Source organism: Chionomys nivalis, chromosome 7, assembly GCF_950005125.1.
Source record: "Chionomys nivalis chromosome 7, mChiNiv1.1, whole genome shotgun sequence".
NCBI classification, from domain to species: Eukaryota; Metazoa; Chordata; class Mammalia; order Rodentia; family Cricetidae; genus Chionomys; species Chionomys nivalis.
This window is the reverse complement of record NC_080092.1, coordinates 80,218,309-80,237,570: the sequence shown is the minus strand read 5'-3', so window position 1 is coordinate 80,237,570 and position 19,262 is coordinate 80,218,309. Positions and strand designations below refer to the sequence as shown.

The window sequence follows — 19,262 nt, the reverse complement described above, 5'->3', positions numbered from 1 at the left end:
TCAGTCCTTTGTTAAAGTTTTGCATTACTTTAGAGCCCCTGCAGGCCTTGAAGTGGAGGTCACAAGTGTGTGTCCCCAAATCTGGTTTTCATTTCAAGCATGTAAGAAATGGGCCAGCAGAAAATATTTGGATTTATGCTTTTTCATGCGCTAGAATACTTTGCATTTTCAACAAAATAACAAAACTGAGAACCTGACACATCTCATCAGCATTTCCAGAGCTGACGTCAGCCAAGTGTGGTGGCACATACCTCAGTCCCATCACTTAGAAGGCAGTGGGGTAGAATCTGTGTTTGAGGTCAGTCTGGTTTACATAAGGAGTACCTAGTTAACTAAGAAAATGTTTTTGTGAGGGCCACATGGTCAGAGTCCAACTTCTGGGATTCAGTTCTGCCAACTCACCTCTTTTAGGAAGCCTTCCTTCCTGAGATGGGAGTGGGGGACATCTGAGTCCTGAGATCCACGGCCTCTTGGCCAAGCTTTTCCTTCCTCATCATGCCCACGTTCTGTAGTTCCCACCACAGCACACCACAACACAGCACAGCATATACCAAGGGATTTCACCATCTCTTCCAAGTATGGACAAGACAGAAACATACTCATACAATGCTGGCCCAGGACACCCATTTTTCTCAAGAAGTACCCTCTATGCCATGCAGGGGTATATAAAGGGGCAACCTTTGAGAGCCAATTCTCTTTACCCCAGGAATAAATTCCCTACAATGCTACAATAGTTTGAAATACAACTTAGCAAAGGTCCTGGTTCACATCAACCACAATAAGTGGGAATTCTGTCATTCCACTCTACCAGATGTTTGTCTTGTCCTAAAATAGTCCTTTAGCTTTTAAATAGTGCCACCATACCTGCACCAGATGTTTTTGGTGGGATCTTGTTTTAGCAAAGACCTTCACTGAGCTGCAAGATTCTTCTGAACCAGATTCCATTCACCTTACCTTGTACCTTTACCTACACAAAATGCGTAGTAAAAGATCCTGCCTGGAAATGCTGTCCCTTTTCTGTAACCTCCAGATTCTCAAAGTGTCTCCTTAGGAGTGGCCTCCCAAAATATCACCTTCAGCAAGAGGAAAAGAGATGGGTGTGTGGGCCAGCATGGTCCACACAGGATTCCAAGCCAGTGAGGGAAATATAGGGAGGTCTTGTCTCTAAAGAACTTGAAAGCCCTTGAGCCAAGGCCATTTGTGGAATCCAAAATGTCCCAGCACAAGTCCCCTCCCTAAGCTAAGATAGCCCGACAACTGATCACTGCAGCTGCCTGAAGGACCTGTCTGCTACATACATACACACGTTGATAAATGGGGACACCTTTGGTTAAATGCTTTCCAACTTTGTGATTCTTTCTTGCATATAAACTCGACTCAACATGAAACAGAATCTGGACATCAGATATTTCTGAAAACAAGTTTTATTTAAATAAGGGTTTAAATACATTACATAACATTAAAACTGTAAGGGAAAAGAAAACCAAAAAAACCAGTTTGTTCCTTCACATGGCACTGCGTAGCATCTACCATTGAGTTCAAACATACAGCTAGCCACATGACCGATGGCATCAGGTTTGGTATTTGTTCCCTTGTCATAAGTTTAATTGATGAGGCTGGCCCCACCCTTCAGTTCTTCCAACATCCCTTGTGATATGCCTGGCTAAAAACATTACCCTGGTGGCAAGCCACATGCCCATGACACCTGGGGAAAGATGGCCATTTCTAAATTCAGCCTACTTGGCTGGACACAGGGGCTCTTGCTAGAGACTCCCTCTAGTGGCACAGCTACTGTGGTGTTACCCATTCTCCTGTTCACCTGGGCTGCTCAAGTGGTGACATTCTCCTAGGGCAGGGGATTCTGTAGCGGGAGAGCCAAGGAGCTTCTGGGCAGACATAGCCTATGAACTTGGGGCTCTGGGCTTGGCTGAAACATAGTTATTGCTTTGTTTCAGGCTGGACACTCACTGCCGGGGCTACTGCTTGACCTGTTTAAATGAGGGACGTCCAGACTAGACAGCATGGCTCTTTTCAGTTTATTGCATGAAGGAGTTACACTAGTCCAAGTTAAAAGCGGACCCCAAATGGTTACATTATACAAGCTGTGAGGTTTTTAAACTTGTGACAAGGGACAGGAGGGAAATTCTACTCATTGCAAGAAATCCTCACTTAAGCTTCAGAGTCACAAGCACTTAAAACCCATGAACCTTCAGCTGATCGTCCTTAGCCAGTCCAATCTGCAAAGAGAAAGGGACAACAATTTTAAAGGACAGGAGTTAAGTCTGTGAATGACACCAACCACCGCTTTCCCACTACACCAGACCAGAGGATCCCAAACAAGGAGGGTATACCTGTCAATCCTAGCAAACCCCAGGTCAACCGAGGACACACCCTCCTGACTGCCCCCCTCCCCCAGACCAGCAACTAATGAGTCTGGATGGGAGATCTAAAAGCCCAAGTTTAAGATGACAGCACTTAGGATTCGCACACCTTAGAAAGGCTGAGCACTGAGGCAGGCCTGAACTCACCTCTATTAGGAACTGGCATATGTTCTTGCGCTGGTCACCCTGTAGCTGAATTACTTCTCCATATTCTGGATGCTCAATTACAGTACCATTGCAGGCAAATTTCTGTAAACACAAAAGGTACAGAACATGAGGCTAAGCAACAGCACTTGATCCCTTTCAGTCTGCATCCTCTTGCCTTGTCGACAGCAAATCGTGCTCTTTCTACAGCAGACACTCCTTTTCCATTTTTGGTTCGAGATACGGTTTCTTTGCAAAGCCTTGGCTAGCCTCGAACTCAGATCTGCCTGCCTTTCCCTCCCAAATGCTAGGATTAAAGGCGTGCACCACTACCGCCCGGCTAGGACTTACCTTCTTAAACGCCTTCACTAGTTTCTTTTTATCGTAATCATCAGCGATCCCTTGGACAGTGGTAAGGGTCTTCCTGCCGTTTCTCTGTTGAATTCTTATATGGATATAATCCTCAGTGCCAGCAGGAAGCAGGTCATCACCCTTACTTGCATCAGCAAAGGGGTCTGGGAAGAAATAATAAAAGTGTTCTAAGACCGTGCGAGGCCCTCTCCTACTGATCTTCCTGGCCGTGCAGATACCAGTACTGAAATCGTCTGGGCTCCGGAAGCGTCCTTTCTTGTCCCTCCCTGGTCAGCTCAGTCCTAGAGCGGCAGAAAGTATGGGCCTTCTACCCTAGGCCCGCCCTCTCTCCGCAGCTGATCACGTGCCAGAGCCCTAGCGGCAAGCAGTGCCCCACCCGGCTGATGCAACCAACCGGAAGCCGGGAGTCCGAGGCGGGGCCTCCCCTCCCCGCTCCTTGACAACGAGGGGACGTGACGCAGGGGTGGCGGGAGGGGGCGGGTGTGGCCCGCAGAGAGGCAGGAGCCATTAGTAAATGCGCCATCCGAGACGCCGGGCCCGCCCAAGGGCTGACCTCCCACCCGTTCCTTCCGGGCACCCAGGCGCAGGTCTCGAGCCCACCCGTCCCACCGTCCCTTCGGCTCTAAGCTAAGGAGGCTCCGCCGAGCTCGGCGGTTTCACCGAGTTCCCGCTACCCCCACCCGGGCTCACGACCTTCCCCGGGCTTACCGAAAGAGTGGAGGTTCTGAATAGCGGACATACGATACGATTCCTTTTCCTCGGTGGAAACGGCCTGCAGAAGGCGGCTGCGGGAGAAGGCGGGCGGGGGGGACGGAGCGTCGGGAAGCGAGGGGGCTCGAGGGGGAGGCAGCTGAGTCCTCGGCGGCGGCTCAGTGACTGGGGCGGAGGGGCGGCGCCTGTATTCACTTATATAGCCGCCCCTGTGACGCCAGCGCGCTGCCCTCACGTCCCGGCCCCACCCAGAGCGTCAAGCGCCCCGGCACCCGTACGCCGTGGCTTCCTATTGGTCGGGGGACGGAGTCAAGGCGCGGCGCTTGCGCACTGGGTTTGGCTGGGAGAGGGCGTCCTGTTGTTTCAGGGAGGGGTGAGAGGGGGGGAGGGAAAGCTTGGTCCGCCTTTGAGCTTGCGCAGTGTTGTGGGTGGTAGTTGGCCGGCCGAGAAACTGGCGGAGGTTTCGAGTGCGCCTGCGCCTCTGGCACGTTTTATCTTGACCCTGTTGGGGGTGATGCTGCTACTAAGGGGTCTTTGGCGTTCTTTAGGGGAGAATTACAGGCTGGTCCTCCCAGATTCGACAGCTCTCGGCTATGTCATAGCCACCCATTAACCCCACCCTTCTCCCCACGCATTCACTGATTTAGCCATTTAATCGACATAAAATAATCAAAACCGGAACCTTACAGAATATCATTTGGTTTAGGATGTTTTAAAATTGGTAACCTAAAGTTGTTACTTAGATGAATTCTAAGGATGGAAGTCGTTCCCAAGGTGGGGGTGGGGACCCCAGAAAAATTCAGGCACCAGAGGATGCCCTTTGTCCTGCAAACCTGTGCTTCAGGTAAAGCCTTTCGAGAGCTTAGGTGAGTTGTTTTGTTGTTGTTTTTTTAAAGCAGTTAACCTTTCCTTTTTTTTTTTGGTTTTTCGAGACAGGGTTTCTCTGTGGTTTTGGAGCCTGTCCTGGAACTAGCTCTTGTAGACCAGGCTGGTGTCGAACTCACAGAGATCCGCCTGCCTCTGCCTCTCAAGTGCTGGGATTAAAGGCGTGCGCCACCGCCCGGCTTTTTTTTTTTTTTTTTTTTGAGACACGGTTTCACTATGTAACCCTAGCTGTCCTGGAACACGGTCTATAGACCAGGCTCCCCAAGAGATCCGCTAGCCTCTGCTTCCAGAGTGCTGGGATTAAGGGAGTGTGTCACCACCGCCCGGCTAGTTAACCTTTCAATTTATTTTAGAAATTAAGTTTTCTGCAGTGCTTGGGAAGGAACCTAGAGCTAGCTAGACACGCATTCTACCACTGGGCTACAGTCCATCTCTGTTTATTGAAACGCTCTTTGTGACAGGGGTGAATACTGAGTGGAAGATCCAGACACCCTGAGGAGCCAGGTGAGAGGCCCACCTCAGACCTCACTAGATCTCCTTCCACCCTTGAGGCAAACGGTCCCAGGAGAACACAGTGAACAAAGGACGATTTACCTTCATCGACTTTGTAGAGTTACGGCAAATTGCACATACTGAACTAGGGCCAACCCCATGGTATCTCAAGGTAAAGACCAAATAAGATCAGGATCTAGGACTTGTCCAGGCCTGCCCCAAAACAGAGGACTATAGCCCTCACCAGCCCCCTAACTAACCCTAGCCAGTTAGAACATACTAATAGGATTGCCACTTGTTTAAGCCAATTGTAGTTGAAATGACCTAACTTCCTTAGGCACTCTCCTTAGTGAGACTTAAAAGAAGCCTCTTTCTCCTCCTAGAGGTCTTTCGCCATCTTGTTTCTGTGTGTGACACACCAGCGTGCTGGAATAATAAAACGCTCTTGCTGATTGCATACGTGGATGGTGCTCTTTTGTGGGACTTCTCCAGGACCTTAATACCAAGAAGAGGAGATAAAAGAACAGACAGCCAAGTGTGATGTAACTGGTTTGCCGGGGCCTAAAATGAGAGCTTGAAGCTGCCTGCAGTGGCTGCCAACTACTGTGCCAGACTCTATTCAAATCCTCATTCTTGTTCTTTTTTGAGGCAGGCTATCATACAGCCTTGAGTAGCTCTTAACTCCTGTTTCTTTTTTTTGTTTTTTTTCAAGACAAGGTTTCTCTGTAGCTTTGGTGCCTATCCTGAACTAGCTCTTGTAGACCAGGCTGGCCTGGAACTCACATAGATCCGCCTATCTCTGCCTCCCGAGTGCTGGGATTAAAGGCGTGCGCCACCACCTGACTTAACTGCTGATTCTTTGCCTCCATTTCCCAAATGCTCAAATATAGGCTGTACCATGGAGCAAGGGCTCTAAACCAAATTTAGATGAAATAATTTAGCTCCCTTAGGGTTAGGAAAGGGAGTGCTGTAACTCATGTGCATCTCAATACCGTTCATCCAAGTTTGAAAACCCGAGGTTCCAGCCTGCCAGCCTGGGAACCTTTACAACTCAGGGTCTGGCTCTACTGGAGAAACCTACCCAGAGTTCCATTCTCTGTGCTGTGTGAGACCAGGATCTAATCCCCTCCGCCTTGTACATAGCAATTGTCTCAGTACCATATTTTTGAATAAAGTCTACCCTTCTCCTACAGACTCCTCACTCTCATGCCTTCTCTAAACCCCCTTTGCGTCTATGTGTGGGTTCCCCTCCCTCAGCCTGCGTACCCCTGAATCACACATGTCTTTAGAATTCTCCTGGCTGTCAGTGGTCCACATTTCACCCTGTGCTCATCACTGGTCCCCACATTCTCTACCGCAGCAGTTCTAGGGGAGCTTTCTCCCTTGAGAAAGCTCCTCTAAGATGAGAGCTGTGTTTGCATCTGTTCCTCCCTTGCTTGGAAAGTGGTCAGTCCTCCCTCTTTTGCATTTGACATCTCCAGGCATCTTTCCAGACTCACCTGGGATGCCCTGGCTCTGAGAAGATTGTCTGCATGTCCTCAATTTGGGAATTATTTATTTTGGTGTTATAAGACAAGGTCTCACGTAAACTAGGCTGGTCTTGAACTTGCTATGTAAAGGCCGGCCTTGAACTCCTGATTCGCCTGTGTCTACTTGGAAAGTGCTGGGATTATAAGCATGTATCATCATGCCTGGCATAATGGTATTTATCATGCTGCACTGTGATTACCTGTGTTTTGGACTAGCCACATAACTTGCTAGCCACACCATTAAACAAAAACACAAAGGCCTTGGTTCAAAGCAGTTAAAAGGTTCAAGACAGGGGCAGCAGGGCACAAATTAATGCCCTGTAAGTGAGGAATATTGTAACATACACAGGTCAGATACCTGGTCCTGCCTCTTCCCTGGTATCCCCTGCTGAGGAGGTAAGCTTAAGAAACAGCACAGTTTTGTCTGTTCTGCTCTGTATTGAAGGCAATGAATGGCCATGTAGGCTTCCATCATGGATTACTGGGAATGAATGGCCAACCCCTGGCTACAGGCTGAAGCTCCGCTGCTCAGAATGTGGGAACACAGGTGCGAGTCTGGATTGCAGAGGGAACTCCTGGGCCTGGCCTGCTGCAGAGCAGGGCAAGTGGCTCTCTCTCCAAGCCACACTCCAGCGCTTCCTGCAGGCCCTTGGCCAGCTGGAGCCCGTGTGGGTGCCTGGCATGCTAGGGTCTGGTGCCAGATCTGACTGGCCTCCTTGCCCGTAAACCGTGATTGCCACACACACACACTTTGACACAGGTGGGATCTAGGTGAGAGGGCAGGTGACAGGGAGTTAGAGACGGCACTTGGGGAAAGGCACCAGCCCTTCACTTGGCCCTGCAGAGGTCTCATGGGTAATTAAAAGCAAGATAAAAGCCTGGCACCCCTGGCTTCATGTTGCATTTGCCTAAGTCATAATAACATTTTCAAAGGTCACCTACCACAGTGTCCAGATCCCCAGAGCAGCCTCGAGAAACTGCCAGCCATTGCCCAACCCCTCAAGGCCTAACCTGCTTCAGTGTCTCCTTCTGTTGTCTTGGATCCCAGGAATGGGCCTGACTGATGAACCCCTTCCAACTAAGGGCAGAAATGCTTCTCAAATAGCAGAGACCCTTTTAGCCCAAGTCAAGGCCCACATAGCTAGTACAGAGATAATAGTCAGGGGTCATGATCAACTTGCCACCCACTGGACCAAGAGCTACTGACTGAAGCCAAGGAAACACAGACTTTGCCTTTGTTTTCCTGACAATGGTCCTAAGACCGTTAAACTTCTATTCTTCCTCCTATGGCTAAACTGAGAAGAAAGCTGCCTTTACCAGCCCGAGGCTCAAAGATCAGATTGCCTCTGCTTTGAGAGCCCTGGGGTTAAAGGAGTTCACCATCATACATATTTTGTTTTATTTTTTTTTATTTTTTATTTTTTTCTTTTTTCAAGACAGGGTTTCTCTGTAGCTTTGGAGTCTGTCCTGGAACTAGCTCTTGTAGACCAGGCTGTCCTAGAACTCACAGAGATCTGCCTGCCTCTGCCTCACGAGTGCTGGGATTAAAGGCATGTGTGCCACCACCGCCCAGCCAGCACACTTATCTTGTTTTGAGACAAATTCCTAAGCCTCCTAGGCTGACTCTGAATGCCCTAAGTAGCTGAGGAGTTTACGTGTGTGAAGCCATGCTTGGTTTAAGAAGCAATATTGCTATTTTTATTTTACTTTTTTTGTTTCTTTCGAGACAGGGTTTCTCTGTGTAACAGTCTTGATTATCCTGAAACTCTCTCTGTAGACCAGGCTGGCCTCGAACTCAGAGGTTCGCCTGCCTCTGCCTCCCAAGTGCTAGAATTAAAGGTGTGTGCCACTACTTCCTGGCTTTATTTATTTATTTGAGACAGGGTTTCTTTGTGTAGCTCTGTAGACCCCGTCTCACATTCACAGAGATCCGCCTGCCTCTACCTCCTGCTCTTGGTGAAAAGCACCAGCTCTTCTCTTGGCTCCACAGAGGCCACCACTGCCCAGCCATTTTTATTTTTGAGACAAGGTCTTGTGGAACTGTCTTTGTAGACCAGGCTAGCCTAGAACACACAGAGGCCATCTAGTGTCTGTCTCCCACGTGCTGGGATTAAAGGTGTGTGCTACTATACCCAGGCTTAGTTTTTTTTTTTTTGCTTTTTTTTTTTTATTTTTTTTTTATTTTCGAGACAGGGTTTCTCTGTAGCTTTTTTGTTCCTGTCCTGGAACTAGCTCTTGTAGACCAGGCTGGCCTCGAACTCACAGAGATCCGCCTGCCTCTGCCTCCCGAGTGCTGGGTTAAAGGCGTGCGCCACCACCGCCCGGCAAGTTTTGTTTTTTTGATACAGGGTCTCACACAATTCAGGCTGACTCATGATCCTTTTTCCTCCACTTCCTGAGTATTAAAATTATAGGCATGGCCCAGTAGTGGTGGTACAATGCCTTTAATCCCAGCACTCGGGAGGCAAAGGTAGGTGAATCTCTATGAGTTAGAGGCTAGCCTAGAAAATTATAGGCATGAACTGCTATGCCTGTCTTTTAAAAAAATTTTTTTAAAGTGTCTTGGTTATGCTTCCCAGGCTTGTCTCAAACTCATGGTCTTTCTACCACAGACTCCCAAGAATTTTCCATCAGTTCTCTCATCTGGCTCTGCTTCTAGTCCCTGTAGAAGGACCAGGTGGTATGTAGCCAGGTCTGAAGTCCAAAGCGCTGTGCGGTCAGGTCAGCATCATTTCCATGTCTTCTGGAGTCCACCTTCCAGGCTCAGAGCTTGTCCCTGCTCTAGGAACGGTGTCCTTATCCCGGATCTGGACTGACTTCTCCGGAAGTGGCCTTGTTGGTGGCTTCTTCAAACTGCTGGGCAGCTACAGGCAGGGCAGGAGCTCGGCTTTGCAGAAAGGAATCGGCATCAGCTTGGGTACCTCCTGCCTGCCGGGTACCCTGCCTTTGCTTTCTCCTCGGCTCCACAGGACCAGGCTCCTTGAAGGGACTTACGGAGCAGATTACCACTATAAGGGCACAGATGTAAAGATTTGAAATCACTGAATAGATTCTGCCTGTTTCTCAGAGGAGAGAGTCCCCGAGAACAGCATGGACAGGAGTGTCCCACACACGTGGGGATGGAGCCCAGGTGGGCTCTTCTTCACCGCGGTCCTTTCCGGAGGACACTCTGGCACCTGCGGCCTTGATGAAATTCTCCAGGGCCCCAAATGCGGTGCCAGAGCAGCAGTCTCCTGCCACGAAGGGGTGGCATTCTTTGAGGGGGGGTAGGTGTTTCCATGGTAACCAGAGAAGATGGATGCTGTGGTCCAAGGAACCTTCCTGTGTTCTGCGGCTATTGCAGAAAACACTTGTGACTGAGAGATCCTGAGGAGGCCGGGGCTCTATTATTCCCAGAATTGAGTTTCTGAGCGGCCTGCTGGGGTGCCATTAGCAAAGATTTCACTTGACTTCGAGAAAACCTATCTCTGAGATGTGTCTTGCATCTCTTATTTGGGACCTCCTGCCCACGCACATAAATGACTGGCATAGTTTCTTCCATGCCCCACCCACTCAGAGGTCCCAGCGAATGAATGCTGCTATTCTTGCCGCTTGGAGAAGGAGGGGGACCCAGGTCTGCCGCTGCCCTGACCCAGTCAGCAAGACCTGCAAACCACGCGGAACTCTTTCAGCTGATGCTGGTGAGGGACAGAGGAAATCTGGGGGGATGCTAGCAGGGTCTCCCCACGTGTGTTCCAGAGCCAGAGAGCACTTGTATGCTTGCTCATTATGATTTCCTCCCTTCCTCCCCCTGCAGCTCAGCTAAATTCTCCCTTGTAGTTGCTTTCTCTGCCCTTTTCAGGAACTCATTGCTGCCCACACACATGGGGCTCAGCACTGTTCTTCCTTTTTTTTTTTTTTTTTTTTTAATGTACATTTAGGGCTGGAGAGATGGCTCAGAGGTTAAAAGCACTGGCTGTTCTTCTAGAGGTTCTGAGTTCAATTCCCAGCCACCACATGATGGCTCACAACCATCTGTTATGAGATCTAGTGCCCTCTTCTGGCGGGCAGGGATACAAGCAGACAGAACACTGTATACAGCTTTGTCTACAGAATAAGTTCTAGGACAGCCCAGGCTGTTACACAGAGAAACCCTATCCTGAGAAAGAAACCAAACCAACCAACCAAACAAACAAACAAAAAACTGCAAATAAACAAACACACCAATCAAAATTGAAAAAAAGCAGGTCAGTGGTGGCACACACCTTTAATCCCAGCACTTGGGAGGCAGAGGCAGGTGCATCTCTGAGTTGACGGCCAGCCTGGTCTACAGAGCGAGTTCCAGAACAGCCAAAGAAACCCTGTCTCGAATCAATGAAACAAACAAGCAAAAACAAAAACCCCAAAACGTTCTTTTATTTTGAGTGTAGTTTTATGTGTACATATGTACACCTGAGCAAATGTATGTACAGTCATGTGAATGCCTGTGCCCTTGAAGATCAGAAGAGAGTATCAGATCCCCTGCAACCGAGTCACAGATGGTTGTGGACCACCATGTGGGTTCTGAGAACAGAACCTTGATTCTCTGCAAGAGCAAAAATTGCTATTAACCATTGACCCATGTCTCCAGCCCTAGGTTTTTATACATTATTCTTGTTTATATTTACTTAGCCCCATGTGCCCTGCAATAAACTATGAATCTGGCAGCTTCCTTTGCTACCTTGATTAGAAGATGAGGAGGCTGTTAGCGGTCAGGCATCCGGACTGGCCTGCCCGTGGGTCCTGACAGGATCTGCTCTGCGGCAGCACTAAGAGCACCCCTGTGCATATTCACTACCTTCCCTGCAAAAGGTGAGTTTTGCTCCACTCCCGTCCATCTCTCTGCCTCTCTCTAAGCCTCTCTCTCTCTATCCACCTCTCTCTCTCCATCTCTCTCTTTCTGTCCCCCTTCTGCCTCTCTCCTCTGTCTGCCTCTCTCTCCCCCTTTCTCTCCCCATCCCTCTCTCTCTCCCCACCTGTCTTCTCTCTTCTCCCCCCCCCCGTGTCTCTCCCTCTCTTCTGCTGCTCCAGTCCACAGAGACTGATCTCCCCTTCCCATCCTCCCTTTCCCCTTCCCTTCCGCCACCCCCCCCCCAAAAAAAAAAAAAACCCTCCATGTGAGCTCTGTCGCAGGGCGTCTTTCTCTCTCTCCTGCCGCTTTTTTTTTTTTTTTTTTTTTTTGGTTTTTCGAGACAGGGTTTCTCTGTGGCTTTGGAGCCTGTCCTGGAACTGGCTCTTGTAGACCAGGCTGGTCTCGAACTCACAGAATTCACCTGCCTTTACCTCCCAAGTGCTGGGATTAAAGGCATGCGCCACCACCGCCCGGCATCTCCTGCCGCTTTTTAAATTATAACAGGGTCCCTGCTGGGCAAGTAGGCGCTACCATTGAGAGACCCTCAGCCCTTCACGCCCTTCACATGATTTTCTCTTTCTTTCTTTCTTTCTTTCTTTCTTTCTTTCTTTCTTTCTTTCTTTCTTTCTTTCTTTTTTCTTTCTTTCTTTCTTTCCTTCTTCTTTTTCTTTTCTTCTTCTTCTTCTTCTTCTTCTTCTTTTCTTTTTTTTTTTTTTTTTGCCATAAAGTCTCTTGAAGTCCAGGCTGCAGGCTGTTCCTTAAACTTATTACGTAGCCAAGGATGACCTTACATTTTTGATACTCCTGCCTCTATCTCTTCCAAGCACTGGCATTACAGATATGTACTACCAAGCCAGGTTTTTGCCGTGGTGGGGCTTGAGTCCAGGATTTCACCCATGCCAGTTCCCCACCACCTACCAACTGAACTACAACTAAGTGCTCCACAGAGTTGCAGCCCCAACCCCAGCCCTTATGTGATTTGCTTTACAAAATTTGCCCACAAGAAAAGTTAGTTATGGCCGGGTAGTGACGGCGCACGCCTTTAGTCCCAGCACTGGGGAGGCAGAGGCAGGCGGATCTCTGTGAGTTCGAAACCAGCCTGGTCTACAAGAGCTAGTTCCAGGACAGGCTTCAAAGCTACAGAGAAACCCTGTCTCAAAAAACAACAGGGGCTGGAGAGATGGCTCAGCAGTTAAGAGCACTGACTGCTCTTCCAGAGGTCCTGAGTTCAATTCCCAGCAACCACATGATGGCTCACAACCATCTGTAATGAGATCTGGTGCCCTCTTCTGGCCCACAGGGATACATGCAGGCAGAATATTGTATATATAATATAAATAAATCTTTTTTAAAAAAGAAAAACAATAACAAAAAAAGAAAGAAAGAAAAAGAAAAAAGAAAAGTTAGTTATACAAGATTAGTGGTGCCAGCTGGTGGAACAATAGCAGCTGTTAGGAAAACTAAGGTTGAAGGAAGGATCTAGAACTCAAGTTCATTCAAGGCAAGGAAGCTCAAAAATACAACAGCCAGTCAGGCTGGCGTCATGGCTCAGCAGGTGAAGGTGCCTGTTGTGCAAGCCGGACACTCCGAGTGCCCTTCCTGGGACCCACAGTGGAAGGAGAGAAGCTGGTATGAGACTCCTGGGAAAAGACCACAGACTTAGCGTGGATCACAATTAGTTAAATTTATTGAAACTGAGCCAGACTTGAGACTGCTGTGTAAAGTGGAGGGAAAGATTTTAAAAACCACAAGAAGACGTTGAGTCTGCACAGGCAAGTTGGGAGCTGTTGGGCTCTGCCGAGATTAGACAGTCAAGACAATATCAGCAGATCAGCATAGTCCTTGAATGTCTGCATAAGAAGGTTCCCGAAGCCAAACAAGCAGTCAGTCATATCATAACAGATAGATGGTCATGGCTGTGCATTTTCAGGTGGGGGTCAATTTGTCTTTCAGAAAATTGAGTCAAAATCAAACAGTGATTAGGTACCAACATGGATGTTTAGCATAAAATGGAGTCTCTCTCCCTTTCTCTCTCTTTCTTTCTTTTTGGTTTTCTGAGACAGGGTTTCTCTGTAGCTTTGGAGCCTGTCCTGGAATGAGTTCTTGTAGACCAGGCTGGTCTCGAACTCACAGAGATTAATCTACCTCTGCCTCTTGAGTGCCGGGATTAAAGGCGCGCACCAGCACCGCCCAACCAAAATGGAGTTTCTTTGGACATCACAAAGCAGCTGCACAAAGGTCTCCTCTGATCGCCACTGGCATGCCGTGACACACAAGCCCATGCACGCTACACACACACCATCTAGTTACACTACTACTAATAAATAATAGAAAACAAAATGCAGCAGCAGACACCATCAAACAAAACAACTTGATATGACAGCTAGTTTTGTTTAGTGTTATATTCACCTTAAAAAGTATTTTTGGGCCGGGCAGTGGTGGCAAATGTCTTTAATCCCAGCACTCGAGAGGCAGAGGTAGGCGGATATCTCCGATCTCTGTGAGTTGGAGGCCAGCCTGGTTATAAGAGCTAGTTCCAGGACAGGCTCCAAGCTACAGAGAAACACAGTCTCGAAAAACAAAACAAAACAAAAAATTTTTGGATTGGGCATAGTGGCATATGCCTTGAATCCCAGTACTCAGGACACAGAGACAGGAAGATCTCTGTGAGTTTGAGGCCGGCCTGGTCTACACAGAAGTTTGGGACAGCCAGGGCTGCACTGGGATCCTGAACACTCAATGTAGTCATCGACTGACCAATGAAGCCTTTCTCTTGGCTTAAACGCATGTCTGAGCAGTCTTCTCTGGTGAACACCCCACAATATAGATCAGCTGGGCTAAATAGTGAGACCCTGCCTCAAAAAAAAAAATTTTTTTTTTCCAGTGAGGGAAAAGGCTGTGCAGCTGACTTAGTGGTTAAGAGCACTGGCTGCTCTTGCAGAAGGTGCAGGTTCTGTCCCCAGCACCCATGCCCAGCTATGCACAACTGTATATAACTCGAGTTCCAGGGGCTCCTACTTCCCCTCTGGCCTCTGAGAGCACCCCCACACATGTTCACACCCTCACACATGTGCACACATACACCCCCAAACACGTGAAAACATAATTAAAACATGAAATAACGTGACTGAGCATGGTAGCACATGCCTTTAGTCCCAGCACTTGGAGGCAGAGGCATGCAGATCTCTGTGAGTTCAAGCCCAGCCTGGTCTATATATCAAGTTTCAGGCTAGCTAGGACAACATAGTGAGACCCTATCTACAAAACAAAACAGAAAAGACGTACCCCTTTTTTTCTTTCGAGACAGGGTTTCTCTGTGTAACAGCCAAGCCTGTCCTGGAACTCACTCTGTTGAACAAGCTGCCTTTGAACTCACAAGAGTTTGATCCCCAGCTCTGAAAACCAGAAAAAGTAAAACAAAAAACAAAAAACAAAAAACAAAACCCAAACCCCTCTGAAGTCTCTGATACTTTTACTAAACTAAATGAAATGATGTCGTTATGGTTTGACTAGGGCGTAGCCCCTCACATATGGTGGACTTGTTCGCAGTGCATGGGCTTTTGGGAAATGATAGGGGTCCTGAGGGCTCTGACTTCATAATCACGACAGAATTTGCCAGTATTATTGGGAGGTAGTGGGAAAGTTACAAGGTGGGACCTGGGTAGAGGAGTAGGTAATGGAGAGTGTTATATCCTCCTCCCTGTCTCTTTCCTTGTCTGTCCACCTTGCTCTCCCACCCCCATTCCTGGATGCTCCGAGGCTAACAGAGGTTTTTTTTTTCTCTTTCTTTCTTCCTTCCTTCCTTCCTTCCTTCCTTCCTTCCTTCCTTCCTTCCTTCCTTCCTTTCTTTCTTTCTTTTTTTTTTGAGACAGGGTTTTTCTGTAGCTTTGGATCCTGTCCTGGAACTAGCTCTTGTAGACCAGGCTGGCCTCAAACTCACAGAGATCCTCCTGCCTCTGCCTCCTGAGTGCTGGGATTAAAGGCGTGCGCCACCACTGCCTGGCTAGCAGTTTTGTCCTCTGCATGGTCCTGCAGGCAGAGCCTTGCTTCAGGCCTTTGCATTGGAAGCAGCTAACAGACATTCCTCAGAGCATACGGCCTCTTCTCCTTTAAAACTGTTTCTCAGGATCCCAGTACTCAGGAAGCAGAGGCAGGAGGATCTCTGAGTTTCAGGTCAGTCTGGTCTAGGGACAGACAGAGCTGTTACACAGAGAAACCCTGTCTCAAAAACAACAACAACAACAACAACAACAAAACTGTTTCTAGGGCTGGAGAGATGGCTTAGTGGTTAAGAGAACTGACTGCTCTTCCAGAGGTCCTGAGTTCAATTCCCAGCAACTACATATGGCTCACAACCATCTGTAATGAGATCTGGTGCCCTCTTCTGACCTGCAGTTATGAATGCAGAACACTATATACTTAAAAAAACCAAAAAACTAAAAACAAAACCCTGTGTCTCACATAAAAAAAAATCAAAAATCAAAAAACCAAAAACTTGAGCTGGGTGGTGGTGGCGCACGCCTTTAATCCCAGCACTCGGGAGGCAGAGGCAGGCGGATCTCTGTGAGTTCGAGGCCAGCCTGGTCTACAAGAGCTAGTTCCAGGACAGGAACCAAAAAGCTACAGAGAAACCCTGTCTCAAAAATTAAAAAAAAAACAAAAAACAAAAAACAAAACCCAAAAACTTGAGCCTGGAGTAGTGGCACATACCTTTAATCCTAGCATTCAGGAGGCGGAGGCAGGAGGGTCACTGTGAGTTCAAGACCAACCAGGCTGCCTCAAACTCACAGAGATCTGCCTGCTTTGCCTCCTGAGTGCAGATATTAAAGGTGCGCCACCACTGCCTGGCAAAGATTTATTTACTTTTAAGCACATTGGTGTTTTTTCTGCAATTATATCCATCTCAGTGAGGATGCCAGAGCCCCTAGAGTTACAGACAGTTGTGAGCTGCCATGTTGGCGTTGGGAATTGAACCTGGGTCCTCTGGAAGAGCAGCGAGTGCCCTCACCACTAGACCATCTCTTCAGCCCTTACTTATTTTTATTTTATGTTCATTGTTGTTTTGCTTATCTGTCTGTCTGTCTGTCTGTGTGAGGGTGTCAGATGCCCTGGAACTGGAGTTACAGGCAATTGTGAGCTGCCATGTGGGTGCTGAGAATTGAACCCAGGTCTTCTGGAAGAACAGCCAATGCTCTTAACACTAAGCCATTTCTCTAGTCCCAGCTCTTAATATATATATATATATATTTATATTGATATATATGTAAATATATGTATATATATTTCTGAGACAGGGTTTCTCTGTGTAACAGCTCTGACTATCCTGGAACTCACTCTGTAAACCAGTCTGAATTCAAACTCACAGAGATCCGCCTGCCTCTCTCTCTTGAGTCCTGGGATTAAAGTCATCTGACACCACTGGCTGATAGGTCTCAATATTTTAAGCTTTGCTTTCTTTCCTTTTCCTGAGGTAGGAGAATTGAGGCCAACCTGGGCAACATAGTGAAATATTTTTCAGTTTTTTTCCCCATGATATTTATTGAGCTCTATATTTTTCTCTGCTCTCCTCCCTGCCTCTCCCCTCCCCTTCAACCTTCTCTCAAGGTCCCCATTCTCCCAATTTGCTCAGGAGATCTTGTCTTTTTCTACTTCCCATGTAGATTAGATCTATGTATGTCTCTCTTAGGGTCCTTGCCTAGGTTTTCTGGGATTGTGATTTGTGGGCTGGTTTTCTTTGCTTTATGTTTAAAAATCACTTATGAGTGAGTACATGTGATAATTGTCTTTCTAGGTCTGGATTACCTCACTCAATATGATGTTTTCTAGCTCCATCCATTTGCCTGCAAAATTCAAGCTGCCGTTATTTTTTTCTGCTGTGTAGTGCTCCATTGTGTAAATTTACTACATTTTCCTTATCCATTCTTCAGTCGAGGGGCATTTAGGTTGTTTCCAGGTTCTGGCTATGACAAACAGTGCTGCTATGAACATAGCTGAGCACATGTCATTGTGGCACAATTGAGCATCCTTTGGATATATACCCAAAAGTGGTATTACTGGATCTTGAGGAAGGTTGTTTCCTAATTTTCTGAGAAATCATCACAACCACATCCAAAGGGGTTGTACCAGCTTGCACTCCCACCAGCAATGCAGAAGTGTTCCCTTTCCCCCACAACCTCTCCAGCATAAGTTGTCATCAGTGTTTTTGATTTTGGCCATTCTTACAGGTGTAAGATGGAATCTCAGAGTTGTTTTGATTTTCATTTCTCTGATGACTAGGGATGTTGAGCATTTCCTAAAGTATCTTTCAACCATTTTAGATTCCTCTGTTTAGGTCTGTACTCCATTTTTTATTAGATCATTTGTTCTTTTGATGACCAATTTCTTGAGTTCTTTGTATATTTTGGAAATCAGACCTCTGTTTGATGTGGGGGTTAGTGAAGATCTTTTCCCATTCTGTAGGCTGTCATTTTGTCTTGTTGACCATGTCCTTTGCTTTACAGAAGCTTTTTAGTTTCAGGAGGTCCTATTTATTAATTGTTTCTCTCAATGTTTGTGCTACTGGGGCTATATTTAGGAAGTGGTTTCCTGTGCCAGTGTGTTCAAGTGTACTTCCCACTTTCTCTTCTATAAGGTTCAATGTGGCTGGCTTTATGTTGAGGTCTTTGATCCATTTGGACTTGAGTTTTGTGCATGGTGATGGATATGGGTCTATTTTCATTTTTCTACATGTTGATATCCATTTATGCCAGCACCATTTGTTAAATATGCTTTCTTTTTTCCATTTGATATTTTTTGCTTCTTTGTCAAAAATCAGGTGTTCTAAGATATGTGGATTAGTATCCGGGTCTTTGATTTGGTTCCATTTGTCCTCTTGTCTGTTTTTATGCCAATACTAGGCTGTTTTCAGTACCATAGCTCTGTAGTAGAGTTTAAGTCAGGGATTGTGATGCTTCCAGAAGTTCTTTTATTGGCCACGATTGTTTTGGCTATCCTGGCTTTTTTGATTTTCCACGTGAGTACCATTCTTTTCGAGGTCTGTGAAGAATTTTACTTGGATTTTGATGGGCATTGCATTGAATCTGTAGATTGTACAGCCAGATCTTATGGAGGAATTTTCTTAATTGAGGTTCCCTCCTCTCATATGACTTTAGCTTATGTCCAGTTGACATAAAACAAGATGGCACTGTCATTCTCAATTGCATAGAAAGAACCAGGCCAGAGGTTGGACAGACAACTCAACTGTTTATAGGCTGGGCTCACATGGAAATAGACAAGAAAGATCTAGGCCAGCCTGAACAGCAGTAACATAGTGGTAGATTCCAGAGGGGGGGCCACATTAGCCACACAGCCTGCTGGAAAGCTGTGATTGGTACATGGAGTCACCTGACATAGTGTCAACCTTGAAATCTCCAATGGTTTCAAGGAGAACCATCTTCTCTGGCCTGCTCTGCTGGCACTCCTCCCAGCATTCCAGATGTCTCCTCTTTGACCTCCACCTCCAGCCTCACTTCTCTGCTGCCATGGCAACAACTACTAACTTTGTGCTTCAGCTCAATTCTGACTGTGTTGTGTTCCCAAGTCTCTTTCCAGAGGTGATGTCAGAACCCTAGCTTCCCAGTGAGTGTCTGTGGCCCCAGATTTTGCCTTGAAACTGGCTACCTAGTTAAGTTCTCTCACCTGTGAAAAATGGTGGTAAAATCCCACAGGGCTGAAAGACAGGAGAGTGTTTCTTAAAAACAAGCGAGCAAACAAACAAACAGACAAACAAAAAACTAGAACCAGCTATCATATGATCAACAATCCTGTTTCTGGACAAATACTAAAGATAATTGGGACATCAACCCAGCCACAAAACCTTCCTCCTACAGTTAGTCCTGC

The 19,262-nt window shown here is 47.2% G+C and overlaps 1 protein-coding gene across 1 annotated transcript; it reads right to left on the bottom strand.

Moving 5' to 3' along the window:
- Nucleotides 1-1,406: 1,406 nt before the first annotated feature.
- On the bottom strand, nucleotides 1,407-3,770 carry Eif1 (eukaryotic translation initiation factor 1). Its single transcript, XM_057775404.1, has 4 exons — nucleotides 3,606-3,770; nucleotides 2,877-3,040; nucleotides 2,529-2,630; nucleotides 1,407-2,237 (listed from the first exon to the last, which is right to left on the bottom strand). Exons 1-4 carry the CDS (start codon nucleotides 3,634-3,636, stop codon nucleotides 2,193-2,195), a joined length of 342 nt encoding a protein of 113 aa, XP_057631387.1. The 5' UTR covers nucleotides 3,637-3,770; the 3' UTR covers nucleotides 1,407-2,192.
- Nucleotides 3,771-19,262: the final 15,492 nt, after the last annotated feature.